The 19,945-nt window shown below is 50.7% G+C and overlaps 4 protein-coding genes across 4 annotated transcripts; 1 reads left to right on the forward strand and 3 right to left on the reverse strand.

Annotated features, from left to right (window-relative positions):
* Positions 1-1,646: 1,646 nt before the first annotated feature.
* HETIRDRAFT_53315 (glycoside hydrolase family 16 protein) lies at positions 1,647-3,420 on the reverse strand (the record flags this gene model as incomplete). Its single annotated transcript, XM_009552882.1, has 10 exons — positions 1,647-1,677; positions 1,738-1,819; positions 1,868-1,960; positions 2,017-2,180; positions 2,249-2,398; positions 2,461-2,512; positions 2,576-2,636; positions 2,695-2,701; positions 2,801-3,094; positions 3,170-3,420. The coding sequence occupies 10 exons, from the start codon at positions 3,418-3,420 to the stop codon at positions 1,647-1,649; spliced, it is 1,185 nt and encodes a 394-aa protein (XP_009551177.1).
* Positions 3,421-6,553: 3,133 nt separating this feature from the next.
* Positions 6,554-10,440, forward strand: HETIRDRAFT_480674 (uncharacterized protein; the record flags this gene model as incomplete). The annotated part of the gene is made up of 17 exons (XM_009553139.1): positions 6,554-6,601; positions 6,663-6,862; positions 6,918-7,026; positions 7,075-7,483; positions 7,546-7,655; positions 7,715-7,752; positions 7,817-7,957; positions 8,062-8,542; positions 8,593-8,662; positions 8,714-8,958; positions 9,012-9,120; positions 9,176-9,302; positions 9,362-9,372; positions 9,432-9,654; positions 9,704-9,970; positions 10,028-10,058; positions 10,120-10,440. 17 exons carry the CDS (start codon positions 6,554-6,556, stop codon positions 10,156-10,158), a joined length of 2,658 nt encoding a protein of 885 aa, XP_009551434.1. The 3' UTR covers positions 10,159-10,440.
* HETIRDRAFT_460814 (uncharacterized protein) lies at positions 10,435-15,709 on the reverse strand (the record flags this gene model as incomplete). Its single annotated transcript, XM_009553140.1, has 12 exons — positions 10,435-10,896; positions 10,962-11,196; positions 11,315-11,355; positions 11,407-11,554; positions 11,609-11,686; positions 11,742-11,895; positions 11,956-12,402; positions 12,450-14,830; positions 14,879-15,116; positions 15,176-15,283; positions 15,345-15,524; positions 15,578-15,709. The coding sequence occupies 12 exons, from the start codon at positions 15,707-15,709 to the stop codon at positions 10,641-10,643; spliced, it is 4,398 nt and encodes a 1,465-aa protein (XP_009551435.1). The 3' UTR covers positions 10,435-10,640.
* A 638-nt stretch (positions 15,710-16,347) lies between these two features.
* HETIRDRAFT_480677 (uncharacterized protein) lies at positions 16,348-18,202 on the reverse strand (the record flags this gene model as incomplete). Its single annotated transcript, XM_009553141.1, has 2 exons — positions 16,348-17,544; positions 17,693-18,202. 2 exons carry the CDS (start codon positions 18,200-18,202, stop codon positions 16,633-16,635), a joined length of 1,422 nt encoding a protein of 473 aa, XP_009551436.1. The 3' UTR covers positions 16,348-16,632.
* Between the last annotated feature and the right edge of the window lie 1,743 nt (positions 18,203-19,945).

Here is a 19,945-nt window from a genome sequence, read left to right on the forward strand (position 1 = left end):
GTACTTTGACTTCCACGGATGCTTATAGTGAGGAAGAAACGAGTGGAATAAGCTGTAATGAGACCGGAAAACGAGCGTGACAGCATGTGACAGCATGTGACAATTATGACGAACCCTCTCGGACTTAATCTTTTTCTGGTCTGATTTTGGGGATTTTGACGGGGAAACTAAGGTTCCGTGAGTAATTCACGGACAGTTGTTAACAAATGTTAATAACATTTGCCTCTCTGGGGAATTTCTAACATGAGTTAATAACAGATTAATAACAATCGTATATAAAGCGTTATTAACATGTTAAAAACCGATTTATTTACATGTTAATAGAGTGGTGTTAATAACAAGAAGTCACCAGCTCCAGTCAATCTCGGAGCTGGGAATGGAAGGGGGGGCTTCAGGGGGGGTTGGGGCTCGTGGCAGTGTACCTAGGAGTATCAGATAGCAGATCCGCGAAGGCCTCCTCACGGATTGCGAACTCCTGCGCGATATTGAGCGCAGAAGCCCGGCACGGGGGTCCTTTTTGTCGGCCATCCGCGTCGTCGTCCGACTCTGCACTCCCGGACAAAATTATTATTTTGCAGGGAAGACATAATTGTACAGCCACAACCTTCAATATTTCCACCTGGCCCTTGCCCAAATATGTACATTTCAATGTAAATTCAAATGCTGATCATTATATACAACTTCGAACATTATTAACATCATTAACATCGACATTTTGCCCCCCTGGAGGGGACCTGTTAATAGCAGTGTTAATAGCAGTGTTAATAACTATGTTAATAACATAAGTTATTAACATGTTAGCAATTCATGGATTACTCACGGAACCCTAGGGAAAACCTTTGCGTGAGCTTCCCAGGGCCTTCGTTCTCGCCACTCCATTCCCCCCTATCGCCCGGAGAGTCCCAGGATCAGACTGGGCTGTGATTCTGCCGCTGTGGTAAGTATACTGTTTGGCCCTCACACGCGAACTTACGAACTGATATAATCATGCTAGCATCGTTGTTGGATCTCACATTCTGTTTCCAGTTGGTGATCTCCATTCAACTTCCGTCGTGTTGTATCCTAATGATCTTTCTTCATAGATCGTCTTGAACCCATGGTTGATAATTTTCTCGTGCTAAATCAGGACTGGCCTGCTCGCTGTTTCTCCGCATTCTCATATACAGGCGCAGGTTTACGAAAGCTTCATCGGCGGAATTCCGGACAGACTTTGTCACGCTAACATTAGGACTCGAGCAAATAGACTTCTCGTCTCTCCTTCATTTCAGGTACTTTTCTACAGGTGAACGCACACTTCTTGAATCGGTCGTTTTTTCTTCGCAATTTATTGCACGTGGTGTAATTTTTCCCGCGCTTTTCCCCCGATATCTGGTTTGTCTGTCTGACGTCCCTTATCAGAAACCAATAGCCCTTTTAAGACAGTCGTTCTCTAGCAGTTCTTGCTTTGCGTGACACGAACTATATGCTGCTTTGACTTCGCTGTTGATTTAGCAGAACCAGTAGCATCAGAACACATTCAAATAACGAAATGTTCACAAAAGGCACGCTGAGTGCGTGACTTGGTTTCTGGAATAAAGTCCTGATAAATAGCAGAATGACTCCCAATGAAAGGGTAGTTTCATCTAAGAAGTAGTGAAGAAAGTGTGCTAGCATAGCTCCCACATTTTCACATAGTCACTGAAATATCAATCGAGGTTAGGTTGTAGACAATTATAGCGATCTGGACATTGCGCTCACACAATCATTGCACGGTCTTCATCGCTCTCAGGCCATGTCGCTGACCATTGGTCTTGAGCTTGAGCAAATTGCTGCATAGCATCTGCGAAAGGAGATTAGTCAAAATCATTGTCGATGAAGCGCAACGCACTTAGAGCCCCATTCAACCAAGGCTTGTTGCCAGCACCGTCTGGGAACCATCCATTAGTTCCCCCCACAGCAACATCGAGTATGAGATAGAAGGCTGTTATACTTGTTAGTCTACGTTGTCCAGAATGGCAGAGGACCGGAGTGACGTACACTGGTCAAAAGGAGCAGAATTCCCTGATTTTGCCCACGGATTGGGAAGAATGATCTCCTGAGACGCATTGGACACAGACGCCGGAAAATCACCACGTTCAAAAAAGGGGATGTTGAATCGGAGGTCGAGCATATGTTGCAAGCGACTATCGACATAAATTCTCCTGATAGTGGCAGTGATAGTGACAGTGACATCAGGTTCGCCCCAGTACAGGAGATAAAAAGGTCTCACAAGAAATCTGCTGACCACTCCAATGCGTACGTGTGAAATGCCTCGTTGTAAGACGAGCGCCGTTCTGTCCACCAGCCATACGTCTTTGCTACAGCGTTTAGCCAGGTCAGTGGTCCCCAGTTCAACGAGCCTCGGACGTAATTAATGCCTCTTTAATAGCGACGACAGACAGGTCAAGCTGTGCCAAATCAGCTCAAAAAGGTTAGACATACTGTGCAGGGTAGTTGATGCCGTTACCACGGGCCTCCATGATATCGATTTCACCTGTCCCACGTGTCGCCTTAGCAAGACACAATCACGGTGACCGACAAAGAATGCAGAAATCACCGCTTAGGGGCCACGGGCCGTATGTATTGTTTTCGGGAAGCATCCAGATCGCTGGCCACATCTGCAGACAAATGTTGAGCAACTCAGATCGCCTTCCTATACAGATGTCAGTGACGAACCCAGTCCCTGTGAATGAAAGATAGAGGTCAGAGAGACCAGGAGCTGAGTTTTCACGCACTCGAAAGACACGAAGAAAACGAATGGAGAGATGACCACTGGACTCACCCTAGCGGCAACTTCGCTCTAACCTCAACGCGCCCGTAACGAATGCTCTTCTTACCCCTAGTAGAGATCCGAGCGCTCATCACTGGGTTGATGACGGTACCTGCAGTCCGATTGCTGACAGCACCACATGCGGTCAAATTCGTGTTGGTACATCCCGTCAAGTTGAAGGTGTAACCGTCGAAGATGGCGTCCTGTCCGATGACGGAGGAAGTGAGGGTAGGCAACAGATAAAGATTGTTGTTTCGGATGAAGGAATTGTTCGTGGACGTCGTTGTCATTTCGAACTCCCCATTGCTATGCGAACGGAAAGCGTCAATCAGTGAGGTTCTGATACGGGGGCTTGAAACCTGAGATAACGAGGTCACATACCCGAAGCCACCCATATCAGCTTCACGTTGCCATACGCCCTCAGTATCCAGATCGCTTCCCGAGAATTCCTCGTCGAGAACCAAACACATGCGGCCTAAGAGCGGAACAGCTTTCCACGCGAAATAGATCCGTACCGCACTTGCCGCAAATCCCAGCAGCATCATACCATACGTGATGAAGTATGCCAGGCGCGCAGTCGAATCTTTGGTCTTCAACCAAGGCTTCTGGAGAGGTTCGAGCTGTGACAACATTGTCGATCGTGGGCGCGATCGCTTCGACCGCTTCGATGGCACGTTCGGAATCGATGATGCCGCTGGCTGTAAAATTGTCAAAGGGCGTCGTTGAGGAGACGCAAAAGCCTCGCGTATGCCTCCACTTGCACTTGCACCGCGAAGATCGGTCAGGCTTGTCTGAACAGAGCTGATAGCGCTAATCCTTTGGTGTAAATCGGGGAAAGCATAGGCCTGTCCGCTGGCGCCTGAGGCTATGGCGGACGATGAGCGAGGAGTGTGCTCCCCGCTCATGCTGAAATTCACAACACTGGCAGGAGGCGAGAACGGGTTCACTTGCTCGATAGCGGGAGTGCTGAATGGGTTAGAGGTGAGAAGGCCGGTTTCCTGTGAGGGTATGTGTTGGCTTGAAGAGGTGTCCAGGCTGAGCGCACTTGACTGGCGATCTCCAGGCCGAAGAGCAGGCACCGCTTGTGTAAGAAGGTACGAATCATCTTCGCTGTGGAGAGAAACCCGATCGCCAACGATAGTGGAGAGTGGCCCCGATGGACTAGACGCTTGGACAGCGTCGTTACGCTCTGAGTCGGAAGGGAGAGAGTCTATGGCGATGGGAGACATATGAGTCGCACTCTCCAATGAAGGTGAATTGCGAGGGTGATTGGGTGAATTGCGAGGGACAGGATCTCCGAGAATCAGGGTGGTCACAAGTCCTGAGAATCTGAGGGCGAGGACAACTTATGAAGAGAGCGTGAGTCAGTGCCATCGCGCTCGCCGATCAAGCATTCCCGATCACCAGGCGCGGTCGCAAAGCGGTCGTACCGCCCTGAACTGCTGATGTTCGGGCTCTGAGATAGAGTGGTCCGTCGAAGTAATTTTAACCGGAGGCTAGATCGAGCATGGTGTTCCAGAAAGCCCGTATTCCGCTTCCGAAACGTGTGTGTGTGAGGCACAGAATGTCGGAGCGAGAAGTTGATTATATCACGGCTACAGTGAGCTGACGTGCTGATTGGAATCGGAATGTTGGTTAAATTTTCGAGATACGACAGCCGGCAAGCGCCTGAAGAAGTCCGCCACTGAGATGGTCACTTCAAGTGCTGGGGTGCTGGCGCTGAAGGCTGGACCTTTTTTTTGGTTCGGAAGATACCAAAAAAACAGAATAAACTTATAATATGATGGAAGTCTGATTGTCAGGCTTCAGGCCACAGGAGTAGTCGGAATGGAGCATAATCGATGTGTTCATCGATGCAAAACAAAGACAGGGCCTGTGGGAGAGACAAATGACATCCAGGAGGCATGCCCTGACGTCGAAGGGGAGAGCGTGTGAAGAATAATCAACCCGCCGCCTTCAGTTCGTGACCTGCATTCAGTGCCACCGGCAAGGGGTATGCGGCTGAGTGCTTTGTTCGAGTGAAAGAATGGATAAAAAAGATTGGCCAATGATAGATTTCAAAGGACACGTCATCGTGTGGATATGGAGCGTTGGAGTGAGCGTGACCAGACTCCGGGCATGTCCAAGCGTGCGCTGATCGCAATGGGCAAGTACTGTTTTCGCGTTTTGTCGGAAGGCTCACCTCTCAGAAGATGATAATGATATGCCCGACCTCCTGAGCGTACCTAATAGCATGCTGCATAGGCCGGAGTCGAATGCCACGGCGGAGACTCGAACAGCCGATTTTTTGTATCTCCGCGTGCTCGGTCTTCAAAAGTATGTCAACCCACGGCTCACGTGCCATAATCCTTGCAGTCAATTTGCTTCCGGGTGTCAGCACGGACTCGTCGCGACACTAGCTTGGCCTCCGTCGCGGCTTCGGATACTGGAAGGAGGTAGCGAGTGAGACAGCGAGTATGAAGGTGTGAGCTCTGGGATCTATGTGCTTCTCATTTGATTTGATCGATCGGCTACAGACGGGGCCTTGTTCACTCATCAAAAGCACCGCTGGATGAGTCGAGGGTTATAATGAAGAGCCCTTCCATTCAGGTCCGAAGAAAACATCGTGACACCAGTGACAGGGGCCTATGCAGGGCTTGAGCATCACCTCATAGTTGAATTTAGTGGAGTCGTATGTCGGTTCGTCTTCAAGGTGCACTGACATCATTTATGCTAAGCCACTTTACAGTTTTGACAACATTTTCCTTGCGGCTTACGATCGAAGTTTCACCTCGTTCAACGCCCAGCAGAAAGACTGAATCCTTGATCTCTTCCCATGCCTCGTCTACGACGCAGACGCACACTCCGTCACCCCTCTCCCCATGACTAATTCTCCAAAAAGAACCCACGCTGAGTCCTCTCTCAGGCCCATCATAAGTGTGAGAAGATATACCCGTTGATTTCCCGAGCCGCGCATTCTTTATGACAGTTTTATGACAGACGTTTCATGTCTGCATCGGCGGGGACAAGCGGTGGACATCTTCTCTTCGCCAAGCTTCTCCTGATACACATCTTTGTTTTTTCGCAGTCCCTTGCTCGACCAAAGTTGATCGTCTGGAAGCCAACGGATCGATCTGTTCTAAGGTCCAGCCCTGTGCATGTTCAAGTGGAGTGCGAATTCAAGACAAGGCCCTATGTATCTCCCCTATTTACTTTATTTTAAGGCTGTCCCGGAAGTCCGTACTTATCTCCTACTGCTATGACTGGCGCTGAATATCTCGGAATTTGATCTTCTTGCTATCTGGAGACGCCGTCAACGCCGAATCAATTATGATTAATCTGTTCCGAGCCTGCCGTCATGCGCAGTTGCGTATCGCACCGGCCGTGCCAAACAAGCTGACTCCTGAGTGGCGGTCTGTGGCGGACGGTTGTGACGCACATACGTCCATCTTCTCCCCATTGGTCCGGAGAGCGGGATATTGCGAAGATCTGACCCATTCGGAATCGAGGTTAACACGGCTGAAACTCCCACCGATCATTCGCCTTCCCTCCGATCAGGTCCAGGCGCGTACTCAAAGCCGTTGGGCGATGCGATCCAAATTCGTCTGCGTTGAGTAGAAGCGAGTTTCCTCTGCATGCGAGACCTGTCAGCGATATCTGTCAAATCTGACCTTCTTCAGACTTTTATAACTCTGGCCACTGCAGCCCTGGTGATAACGCAACTGCCCCCTGTTCATATCTGCTCCTCAGACCTTGTCGTCCGGCCTGTTTGCTGCCATGGATGCTATGGATTACGATGCGTATGATGCTTTACTGCATCACATTTTCAAGCAGGTTAGCGTCTTCGTCACATTTCGTGTATCCTCTGAGCTCTTCCCTTATCTGCGGCTCACAGACACAAGGGGATGCCTGGTTCAAACCATCCTCTGAGAACATCCATGCTGGGGTTTGCTTGCGCATCAACACAGGTCAATTCCGTGTCTTTCCTTATGAAAATCGGTATCTAGAACCCTTCGAGGCCGCTGTCAGAGGTTTAAACCCTGTAGTCGCAGTCAAGGTACGGAGCGCTGCAGTTCATGTTGCTTTGGGCACCGCGTAAGTCGTGCTGTTGTTGTCTCCCACCTATTTTTGTATGTTTATGAGGTTTCAGTGGGGATCAGGCCATGGCTATCTACGTCGATAGCGACACCCGCATTCAGATTTTGGATACCATGCTAGACCTTCCTCGTGCTGACAAGGAGCAATGTGGTGCTTTCATTGTAAGACCTATTCCTATCGGATCGGTCTCACACTGACTAGTCCATCAGCGTGATGAGCGTGTCCTCGTCGTTTGGTCGGACAACCTCGACATGATCATCCCATTATGTTTAGATTTCGATGACAAGCTGATCAAGCTGGTCTGGGCCCTCCGCGGCACCTTTAGTCTCGCATCTTCCGTGAATTCGACCGTGGGCAGCTCTGTTCCCTCAACATCGAACTCCGCTTCCGAGATCCAACTTTTTGAGAAGCCGGAGAAGACTAAAGAAGCAGCGCCCTCTTCTGACACGCCTGGTCAAGTGGCCGCCAAGACCGGCGGTTCGAGCTCGCTATGGGGGTGGAGAATCTCGACTAAAGCCGCTCAGGTCCAGCCGGACCTCGAAAAGGGCACAAGTAACGTCAGGCCCATGCGCCTCTTCGCTCCTTTCTACGGCGGCCTAGGATGTGCCCTATCAGTTTGTACGTTCTTTATTATTTCTTGCAGGATACGAGCTAATATTTCCACCTGGATTCTATCTCAGTCTTCGTGGGCAGCGGTCTTCAGGTCTTGATGACAGAATGGCGTCTCGATCATGACTATACCCGGTTTGCACTCATGGTCACCTCACCTTTCCTGTTTTGTGTGTCACTCGTAAGTCACGGTCTTCTGCTTTGTCGAATCTGTTTATCTGACCTCTGACCCTCTCCTAGTTTTTCGCACTGCAGGTTGTCACCAACATTTCCTACGTGTGGGCTCGGGTTTTTCACTTATCCAATTTACTGTTCTGCTGACATTCTTTGTGTACGATGAAGCCTTGGGCCTGTTGCTCAATATCATGAAAATTCCAAATATTACTCCGCGGTCAAACCGGGTCCTGATAAGGACCTTGATTCGCGCCTTCCTCACATCACGATCGAGCTCCCCGTCTATAAGGAGAGCCTGCAGCACACAATGTAAGCGCAGTTAATATTCAATCTTTGGGGCTTCTAGGCGGCATGTATCTTGGGTTGTGGGGATGCCTATCTCAAATTTCTTTGGCTGACGCAAATATCTTTAGATCCCCGTCAGTACAGTCTTTAAAGAAGGCCATGCAGACTTATGCCCGCCAGGGCGGCACTTCGAGTATCTTCGTCCACGATGATGGCCTGCAACTCATATCGGAAGCTGAGCGCCAGGAACGAGTCACTTTCTATGCCGATAACGGGATTGGCTGGGTGGCGCGTCCGAAGCACGATGATTCGGAAGGTGGCTTCAAGCGCCGTGGTCGATTCAAAAAGGCTAGTAACATGAATTATGGACTAACACTCAGTTTGCGGATGGAGGAGTGGATCAAGAAGCTGGAGACACAGAAAGAAGCTGCAAATGGCGAGGCGGAAGACCCTCAGGAGGAAGAGTTGGAGGAGAAAGCGTTGAAGATCGCCATCGAGGAAATTTATGAAGAGAGCGGGAAGAAATTCAAACCTTGGGCGAGCAACGCGAAGGCCCTTCGTGTGGGAGAGATTATTCTCATTGTCGATTCCGACACCATCGTACCAGAGGTATGTTTCTTTTGATGCTGTGCTCTCGATTCCGCTCGAACTAGCAACAGGACTGTTTCCGTGATGCTGCAAGAGAACTTGCTGAGTCTCCGGAGGTCGCCATCATCCAGCACGAATCAGGTATACTTTTTTGATTGGATGATCTTCACAGTCAGGCTGAGATGTTTGCAGATGTTATGCAAGTCGCTCATCATTACTTTGAGAACGGCATCGCACACTTCACTCGCCGGATAAACAAGTGTATCTCGATGGGGTGCGCGAATGGCGAAGTGGCACCATTCGTAGGGCACAATGCCTTCTTGAGGTGGTCAGCGCTGCAAGATGCGGCCTTCGAGGATGAAGGAGACAACAACAAAATGAAAATCTGGTCAGAAAGCAATGTCAGCGAGGACTTCGACATGGCCCTGCGACTTCAGGTTTGTGGCAAACAGGAGTTGTTGGCGAAAGCTTATAGCAAGTCGCTTTACAGCTTCGCGGATATATCATCCGTTGGGCTACCTACTCTGAGGGAGGATTCAAAGAAGGTGTATCTCTGACTGCTGACGATGAACTGAATCGATGGCAGAAATATGCATACGGTACATCGATGCGTTATCTCTATTTCCTCATAACCTGGGCTCATTCAATATCCAGGATGCAATGAGCTAATCTTCAATCCTCTCATTCATTGGTGGCGCCTTGGACCCATCACAAAGCAACTTCGGACTTTTCTGTGGTCTGACGCGCCAGTCCACTATAAAGTCAGCATGATGTCATGTGTGTTTCATGAATCTATTTTGTTTTCGTCAAAGATTGACGCTTTTCGCATTCCACAGATATGTTTTCATATTGTAGGCCACACAATTGCAATGGGCGTGTTCCGTTCATGTTCTGATCACATTTTAAATAGACGGGTTGGCAGCCGGCTGTTCACTGTCTGTGGCGAACTATATCCTGCTCGGTTTCGCGTTCCCGGTGGACGGGTTCTATGAGCACTCGTTCGAAATTTGGCTTGCATGCACGGTAGTGTTCCCGGGCGCTGGCAATGTCGGATATACGCTATTGGAATATCGCATTGGACATCGCAGTCTAATCTCGTCTTTGATTGAGAACTTAACCTGGGTCCCCTTCTTGTGAGTACATTTGTTCTCAGTGAAATTGACTGTACTCAAAACCCATCAGCTTCTTTTTCTTCGGCGGCCTTCCCATTCACCTATCTCAGGCACTTCTTGCTCATCTCTTCTCGTACAATATTACATGGGGTGCCACCAAGAAGGAAGTCGAGCGCTCCAACTTCTTCATCGAGGTACCGCGGATTCTGAGACGTTTCTGGCTCGCCTTCGTTCTATCGTTCATTTGTATCATTGCGATGATCATATTGTCTACCTCACTTCCCCCTCTTGCCTGGAGAGTCCCGGGAGTCGACTGGGCTGTCATTCTACCTTTATCGTGAGTTTGCCATCTAGACATGCGGCGTGGTTGCTGACATTGCTGTACCCTTTTCAGCATAGTTACAGGATGCCACATTCTTTTTCCGGTAAGTGATCGTCGTATCCTTTCGAAAGCAATGAACTCATGGCCTTTCCTGTTGTTGTCAGATCATCCTGAATCCTTGGCTCATGATCTTCTCGTATTGAACTTAGCTTCTCTATTCAATCGTCATGGCCCTCTGGCCTTTTCATCTTTACTCGCTACCTGGACTCTGGGGTTTTCCAAATACATATAAGTTAGATCTCTCAATTTTTCGAGCTCACCTTGAGTATAGACTGTAGTTCTTCATCGTAGTATACCATGTCAGGCGGTCTAGATTGCTTTATCTGATTCCTCTGTACCTCAGGCCTCAAGGCCTCATGCCTCATGCCTCAGTGTCACTGTATGGACTGTATTGCCAGTCAATTGTATCCGCTCTTTTTATCCTTGCACCTTGTGCTCTGATTAAATGATTAGGACAATCGTGGTACGGACAATTATCACAGTCCATGCGACCGAAACCGACAAAACCCAAGGAAGTACAGCTATGGATACAACTCCATTCTGGGACATTGGTACTCGAACGACAGCGAGACAGCAAATAAAATAACCCAGATGATAATATGAGATAGAGTAACATTCTGAATGATCACGAGCGGGCTTCCCCGCGATTATTGAACACACTCTTTGTCAGGGCACGCAACATGGCTGTTGTAACCCGTGGAAGCGAACCGTCCGTGTCGGTGGTCATGGACGTAGTCGCCGATGCGGTGGGCGAAGGTGGTGGCGGATGCATACTTCCGTTGGACATGCGACTGCCGTTGGTATGAGAGGTGAACAATGCATCATCTACAATCGTCGGTTCTGAAGACAAAGTTCTAGCCTTTTTGCTTGAGGTCGAGGAACTAGAAGGTAGAAAGGATCGAGGATGAGAACACTCGGCAAGGGCAACCGCGAAACAGACACGCACGAGAGGATGTCCGCTTCATCGTCGGGCGCTCTTCGCTTCCGACGCACAAAGAACGCAAACGTCCGACGGAGCTTATCCCCCGATTTTAGGATGCTCTTCTCCGTGTCCTCCCGAATAGCTTGAATTTCCCGTTTGGGGATGGGATAATTCGTCGACTTGTCCGGTTGGACAACCGACTCTGTGCGACGCAGAGCCAGCTCGTAAATATGGTCTATGAAGGAGTTCACGGGAAAATCTGAAATATATAGTCAGTGACGCTTGAAAATAAAAGAGAGGTGAATATAACAGACCGATTCCAAGAGACAAGTGAGAATGTAAACTCATAACACTATCTGAAGATACGCGAGACAGACCGGGCTGGTCAAGCCAAGCGAACGCGACTTCGTACATGGCCCTGAGATTGTGATCAATCGCCATATACCTATGACCAATGTAAAGAACGTACTGTGAATCTTGGATGGTGTCGTTTCCAAGCAAAGGTAAAGGATCCGTATACGATTCCACGTTATCAAACCGAGATATCACATGGCGAGACAGAATGTTCATCAACTCAATCAACGTTCGCAGGACTTGACTGTATAGATGCCAATCCACTGCATACTTCGTCAGCCGAGATTCATAGTAGAGCACGAGGAATGTTTGAATACCTTCGTTGTCGGCTGCGCAACGAGTCACCCAGTCTTCTGCAAATTCTCTCCATGGGGAAATGACCAGTTTTAGCAGACCTGAGTTTACTTGAGATCAAAAGAAGACTTAAGACGGCTAGCAGACATAACAGACCATTCCAAGACAGAATTTCGATGAGCCGCCCTGACACATCCAACGGCATTGGTCGAAGCGATTCCAAAAGCCGTGTATCCAGGTCGATCGTTGTTGAGGTCAAAGAGAATGTGCAATGGCTATTCAGATCGCCCTTCACCACGAAGTCTTCCACCTTTGTAACCATGATGTTTGTCTTGATAAGGTTCAACTATGAAAAGAGAAACGAACGCACCATGGCCAATATATCGTGCGAAACGCTGGCCTGTTCGCCTTCACCCCAGTTAATGAACAGGATGGATGGGACAAAGTGGCGATCCTCAGGCAAGGCCTCAACAACTTCGCGCAAACGCGAGCAGTCGTCGAGGATACGGTACTTCCGTTCGATCTCATCCTCGATTCCTTCCAGTGGGGAGCACTCGAAGACGATCAACCCCGGGGACTCTGCCGATTCGTCGCCAGGCTTCAAAGGAATTGAAAATATGCGCTCCGTCGCCCATCTCCCTGACTCCGGCACGTTGAACTTCCGCTCGACCCATATTGCAGTCCCGTCGTTGTCAGAATTCGTGGATAGCCAGACGGACCAATCAAATGGATAGCTCTTCGCGACATTATGTATGTGCTGACGAATCAGTTCGAGGAACGTCCCAACAGCCCATCTGCGCTCGTGCTGATCGTGATTCTAAAATGCGTTGAGGGTAAAAGTGAGATACTGCACTCGAAATGTACTTGCTGCGAGAGACGAAGCACCTCTTTCAGCCGTTGGGCGAGTTGGTCGTCTGTCCTCGGTGGTACGTATTTGCTTGACATCCGCTTTCGCACGCGCTTTGCTGTGGGTGCTTCGACGACAATCCCGTTCGACTCTCGTCGTTTTTTGCTTGGCGATTTCCCGTTAGACAGCGATTGTCTATGGACTCGTTCGCTGTATGCGTCACTCCGGCGAACTGCATCTACCCACTTCAAGCGCTCGGTAGTGTCGTGGCGCCATTGCTGGAAGGAGGACTTGACGACGAGACTTCTTCGCAAGAAATCCACCGCCTTTCCCTCGAGGATTGCGGAGTCAATTGCGCGCCCTTTACCCTTGCCATTCACCTTGGAGAGGGTGGGCGCAAGCGTGGGGGAGGATGTAGCAAGAGGGGCGGGGGTAGACGTCGATGACTGCGATGTTGTAATGAACGAAGGAACAGGGACACGGGCGGGAGTGGGAGTGGGAGTGGGAGTGGGAGCCAGGCTGCTATGATTCGAGACTGCAGAAGATCCGGCGGGTGTCGGCGACTCTACCGTCGATGGCCTTTTCAAACCTGTAAACGACGACTGAGCTGATAGCTGCAGCGGACTAAGTATATCTTCCGACGAGACGGATGACATCGATTGGAGGCTGGGGTATCCAAACAGCGATTTCATGGGTTTCGCGGAGGATTGGAACGAGGTCGTGGTAGGCGTGCCCGGTAGCGAGATGGGATTCATTTTGAGAGGAGGCGGCTGGGTCGGTGGAGAACGTCCTGAGGGCGTCAAGGGCACCACGAGCGTTGGCATGCGAGAAATACTCTCAGATCCATTGACAGAATTGTTAGTAGTTGTGTTAGGCCATTCGAAGAGGGTTTGTTTCCTCTCAAGTATATTTGATTGCCCGACCGGGGGAGTGGCCAAAGATTTGTTAGCTTCTGGTACACTCTTTGATTGCGACTGGGGTTGTGGAGTAGGTGAGAAAGAGGAGGAGGGGGATGTATTGATAGGAGGAAGTGAAGGTCGTGAGTGGTGAGAAGCTACAGATGGTGGTGTAGGTGTGAGTGCAGCTGTGATAGGTATAGGTGGTGATGTAGCTACGAGGGATTCACGCTTTCCCGGCAGAAAGACGGGAGCGGTAGGGTTCAGCGATGTTGAACCAAACGCAGGTGCCGGTTCCTTTTCAAGTGGCGTCGGTACAGAGACAGAGGATGGGGTAAATGCTGAGGTTGGCGGCGTGCTGAAGAAGCCCGAACTTGTCGAAGAACTAGCAGGTAACGGTGCCGGCTTCGAATTGAAGGCAGTCGTTTGGCCAAACCCGGAGACTCCAAACGAGGGTTGCGACACGCTTGATGAGATTGACGAAGGGGCAACGTGTGACTGAGTCGATACTGATGCGTCACCAAAGGGCGATGCCTTGGAGGAGGACGCGATACCCGCGAATGCCGATGTCGAGCCAAAAGCGGTCTGTCCGAAGGATGGGGCGAGGACACTGGGCGCCGACGTAGACGAGGGAAAGGCTGCGGATGCGCCACCAAACGCACTCGTCGCGGGGACGGTGGACCCTCCAAAAGGCGATGCAGAGGCTGAGCTGTTGGTCCCATATGCGGAGTTGTTTGTATCCCCGAGGCCAGCGAATGGCGATAGATTGGAAGGCTTTGAGCTACCAAAAGCAGAGGTACCCGTTGTGAAGGTTGCCCCACCGAACACGTTTGGTGTCGTCTTCAGGTTAGAAAACGCAGTCGCAGCAGGAGCTGGAGCCTCCGTGGTATAAACCGGCGCTGCAGCTGGCGCAGACGTAGAGGTTGGAATGGAGGAAAATGCAGAGGCAGGGTCGCTAGACGTTTGTCTGAAGATAGACGACGCAGGCTTCGGCCCGAAATTGTCGGTGAGCCACTCTGTCGCACTCGGCTTCACAGGAGATCTAGCTCGTGGTGGATTCAGCTGATGGTTCACTTTGTCAGTCGACGACATCTCCCCGTCTATGACTTGAGGAAGATCCAGTCCAGCACGAATGCTTTCGATATCATCAATCGTGTCCGTCCCGAACAGCCGCTCAAGAATGCAGGCTACAAGGTAGACCATGACCTGGCTCCCTTGCTGTTGAAGTACCCCTGCCAATTCGGCGAAAATCGCCATCCCCTCTTCGTCAACCACCAAAGCAGAGGTTTTCGTTATAGGCTCCGATTTCGCCTGGATGTGCTTCCGGAATTTTGTGGTCAGAAGAAAGACAGGGTGAGACAGGATTGATTGAGGGATATCGTCATGTCGCTCTCGTTGATCGCGTATGTGGATGAGACGGTGGTAGATCCTCATTTCTAGTTCGTTCGGCGACTGGTGGCGACCGCGTTGGTCCTCGTAGAACTCCTTCAAGCTTTGAAGAGCTGTCGCGGATAAGACCCTGCTCAGACATCGAAAGGGAGTAAACTCACTGTTCATGAGCTGCTGCTCTTCTAATGCAATCGAGAACCCACTGCGGCTTCGCTCGATATGGAGCGCGAGAATATGAAATCGTGCGCAACGTTCGTGGCACTCCATAGCAACAGCACCTGTCTCATGTTGCATCGTGAAATCGTTTCGAACAGAACGAGAACGATCACGAATGAAATTAAAGGTTGGAGAGAATCCTTCCCGAGGCATAAGGTTATGGAATAGATAGTTCAATGTTCTCTGGATGCGTAAAATCAGAACGCGTGAACAAGCTAGCACGCCTTTTGACTTTGCCGTACCTTGAGAACGGGAGGCGGCCGCAAATCGGACGGTAGTGTCTTGTCGCCAGCCGCGCGCTCGTACATCTTCACGGCGCGATTGTGATCTACCCGTCTCGTCCCGGGGATCTTCATACCATCAGCGCAGATTTCGGGGGGAAATAAATGATACAAGGGTAGAGACACGTACAACTTCCCACTCAAACAGGTTATTTTCCCGTTCGCGCCTGTACCTCTCGAACCGTGGACACATGTCCATGCATGTCCCGACCATCGTGATGGCTTCGTCCAACCGTTTTGGAACCAGAGGATCGTCCATCTTTCCCTCTGCTATTGCTTTCTTTCGTTCTACTTCTCGCGCTTTCACGAGCTGCATGCCATGTCTCGTCGGGCACGAACAGGCAAGAACATACAACAACGCACCTCTTGATAAAATCGCTCGCGCTCCTCCGGGGTGCTCAGCTCTGGCTCTTCGATCTCGCCTTCACCCTCAGTGTACTCCTCACCCTCGCCTTCAGTGTCCATACCGTCATCTTCCTGCAACACAGTGGGCATGACATTCGGCGTCTCTGGTCTGGGTGACTTGGATGACCTCGCTGATCTTCCGCGCCCCCTACCTCTCACACTTAGATGCCCGCCCCGCTCCCAGCGATCTCCATTGACTCCCAGGTGGTTTGGGGTGGCAGACCGACCTCGGCCGTTACTCTGCTCGGCCACCCACGTCTTGTTCTTTGAGTGTCCGCGCCGAGCGCGTTCCGGTCCCCCATGACTCTTCGGTTCGCGTCCACGATGAGCCCTGCCAGTTGAAGGGAAGGCCTCCATACTTCCGACAATGCCGAGACCAAACTACGCGTTTCTGCCTGCGAATCAACGGGAGATTGAGAACCGGATGGAGTAGAATATGAAAGACGTTAAACGTGAAGTCGTCAAAATGTTTAAGGTACGCTGGGTGGATAATAGCGGCACGCCAGCAATGGCGGTGGTCTCAGCTCTGAGAGAAACACAAAGAATAGAATTCGCGCCACAACAAGGCCGGGTGGCACCAAGCAAGAACAAACACCGTTCTTGCAGTGGAACGCGTTCTCAAGGACACTGTGGGTCAAAGCATCGTGCCCAGGATCTCCTGTTCGTCTTGATCTTCACTCTCAAATTTTGAGTCATGCACAAAAGTCAGAAGATTGAGCGACATCTTTGATCCTGATTTAGCGTCAAATTTCCATAAAAATGTGCATTCGTGCACGGTGGAACATCCGAGGAAGTATGTGACGTATAGGGTAGGGGACATTACGATGTAGAGTACAAGGAACAAACGACTGCCACACGACAAAACAGAGCGACCAACACGACGAACGGAATGAGCGAACGAAAGGCATAAACAGAGCGTAACGTGTGCACACAAGAAGAGAGGTATCGCGAGGGAGGCGTACAGATAAACAGAGGAGAACCTGAGAGCAAAACCGCAAAACCCTGAGAAGAAATCACGTCTCAACCGCAGCCAGCCCGCCGCTACCGTCCACAACATGGACGACATTCTCGTCCATCCCCTTGTGCTCCACCTCCGTTACTATGACATCGGCGACCATACCTTCGACCGGCAACACGGAAGACACCATCTGTGGTGGGGCATATCCTGCGTACGGCGGCCAATACGAGGAGTATCCCGGTGGAGGCGGTGGGTAATACCCATAGAAAGCCTGTTGGGACACATCTCCCGTTGGCGGCGACATATACGCTGGATACCCTTGCACAGAAGCTCCGGTCGGGGATGTGGGTGAGCCTGTTTGTTGTGAGACAGGTGATGTGGGAGATTCCGGAACCACGGGAGGGGACACCGCAGGCGGCGGAGCATAGGGACCTGCCGGGTACATTGTATGCTGGCTCATGTTGTATCCCATCTGATAGTACGGGTGCGGTGGCGGCATCCCATACGGATAGTGGTGTTGAATCATAAGATTGGGGTCTGCATACCCTGTCTGTCCCACACTATACCCTGGCTCCGTCGGCGACGCTATCTGGGCCTGAGTGCTCTTGCCCTTCCGGGATCGCTTTGTGCCTGCGTATGGATCGAATCGTTTTGGGCGCTTGCCCCCTGACACACCACCAATGTCCGTCGGCGCACTGAGAATAGGGATGCCAGTGGGGGTCGTGAGGACGTGGGGTGATGGCTCGACATCATCCGCTTCGCCGCGATATCGTGGGAGTCCGTCCATGCCAATCTCAACTTTGGGTGGATTTCGGAAATGTGTTTTATCGAGGTACTCCGGGCTGATGTCTAGCGAGGCGAGTTCAGGATATGATGAAGGTGATCTCAGACGCCCATCTTCAACGTCTTCGATTTTGTAATAAGAGATCAGGTGTTGTGAAACTCCGTTGATCGTCAACGAAAATGTCTGTGCAGAAAACACCGGTCAGTACCAATATACATCATGGATTCGACCAGAGATATCAACTGCAGGGAAGACCACACTGACTCGCCCAAAATGGGCGCTTATTTTGCGCGCTCGGCATCGTGCAATTCAATGTGCATGCGCTACTCACCTTCTTCATCATTCCACCAGACTTAAACTTGTAGCTATTCGTCAAGCTACCGACCAAGCTCCGCTCCCGATGTCGGTCAATTCCAAGCCGGCTTGCTTCGCCCCTTGGCCTGCTAAGCGTTTGGCCCTCGAGCTTGCCCCCATCAGGACCGAACTGCTCGTGTCCATCAGGCACTTCCACACGAGCACCTCTGTGCCCCGTACCCTTCTTTTCCGTCTCGCGATACAGCAGGAAGTTGCCTAGTATCCTGGACGGGCTCCAGAAAAAACCATCTGTCCATCGTTTGATGCCGCTCTCGTCCTCATCGAAAACGAACACGGAGCCGGAGGTGATCATCTTCCGCTCAGAGTCAACTAAGCGACGGGTGACACGAGGGATAAGGCCCCGACGTGCGGCTTCGAGGATAAGGAGAGCATCTCCAGTTGTCTCTATCCACCCCGACCACGGCGGTTCGGTCCATGCACTCGACGATGCCTGGCCGTTGCCCTGTGTATCAGGGGGTGATGACATATATGATCACGCTTGCATTGTTATCGTCAACAATCCCCAAAGAGCAGACGGGTAGTCCAGTTGCAAGATCAAAGTAAGTTCAGTCAGCCACATCAAAGTAAAGTTCAGCTGAACAAAGTTGGCTCACCGAGCAGGAAGATTTGCGAGGAGGGTGAAATGTGAGAAGCCTATTTAGGATTCAACGCCCGCTTTCTCCGCAAACTGTGGCGCCGGATCAGCTCTAATTTACAAGACAGGACACTGAACTACCCCTCACAATACTTGTCAACAACGCAGTTCGAGGTTCTATGAGGGATAATGCAATATCCGGAGGCTTGTACGACGTTAGGAGGGGTGGAAAGAAACAGTGGGTGCAGCGGCGTGCCACGTGTTTATGACCTGATTCGTCAATATCAGCCACATTTTCAGCCACCCTCAGCCACCAGGCACTCCGGCCGGTGGCTGCGAGCTTCGGCATCGATCAACCTTCGTCTGTCCCTCTTCCTGCTGCCGTTTGTAGTTTTTCGTTTGTAAAACATAAACCAAATATTCTATGCATACTCTTCATGACTTCAACCATCATTGCGCCCTCGCTTGGAACCCAGATTCTGTCAGTCCCTAACGGTTTGGTCACGGGATGCTACTGCATAACACAGCTCACAGCTCATTCATTGTGAAGTCACGACCTCGAATTCATGCCATACCCAACACAGTCCATCGTTTGACCCACTGAGCAGCCTAATCGCATACCTCGGGAGTCAAGACCTAGAGGTGAGACCGTCCACACGGCAATCGGGCTCATCATCGCCGTACAAACATCCTCGATCAGCCTCGGACAATGCACCGAGGCACGTTATGTCGCCCAGCGCCTTTACCAGAGGCTAGCCCAGACATAGCGCCGTCTTATCTCTAGTCTCGAACGTTGTTTAAGGTTGTCGGATATGGAGAAAGGTAGGAGGTACACTCGAGTCGGGGCTCGCACTCTTGTCGTTACCCCACGCTCTGATGAATGTATAAGCACAGTTCGGTTTTTAGACCATCTATCGTATCTCCAAACAGCTTCTTGTTCTCAACAATTTCTGCGCTTCCACAAAGTGCTCCGAGGTGCATACCTGGTCTCTAGTAGCTCATGAGCCATGCGCCACCCTCTGGGATGATACAACATCTGCTCTTTGAGCGCAGACCACGTAGATCCGGAGAAGGTTCTTCCGAGATCCTCGCCTGGTGCGCGTACCTTTGATTATTCAATTGTCATCTCGTAGGCCATGTCTAGACATGCTTCAACTTCGATTCTGTTCAGTGCCCCCTAGTGCCCCTCGATTCTACGTACGGTCCGACCATTGTTCCAGAGGAGGAACCCAACTAACTATTCTCTTTTGGACGTGGGTTTTGATGAATGCACACGTCGTGACCGAGGCACATACTTAAATTTTTTTCCACCCGTTCTCAACGCACCAACACGCTAGCCCACTTAAATCACGAGCACAATTACGTGGGAAGATGCAGGAAGATGTCTGCTCAAGTTTCTCGTGAGGGGGCTTTTTGCCGGACTCCTTCAAAAATAGACGCCACGATGTTCTTGACGATTACCCAATACAGGTTCAGGACAGTGTAAGTCTCCGTTCTAAGTTTGGCTCAAGTCCTTTCTTTGTCCTTGTTCCACTGTCTGCTGCGGCTTCACTGACATCCAATTTATTCCTTTTGGGACAAAGCGTTGATCAAATCAGGCGACCTCGGCATGCTCTACATGATACATATATCATT

The sequence above is a fragment of the Heterobasidion irregulare genome, assembly GCF_000320585.1.
Source record: "Heterobasidion irregulare TC 32-1 unplaced genomic scaffold scaffold_11, whole genome shotgun sequence".
Classification (NCBI taxonomy): Eukaryota; Fungi; Basidiomycota; class Agaricomycetes; order Russulales; family Bondarzewiaceae; genus Heterobasidion; species Heterobasidion irregulare.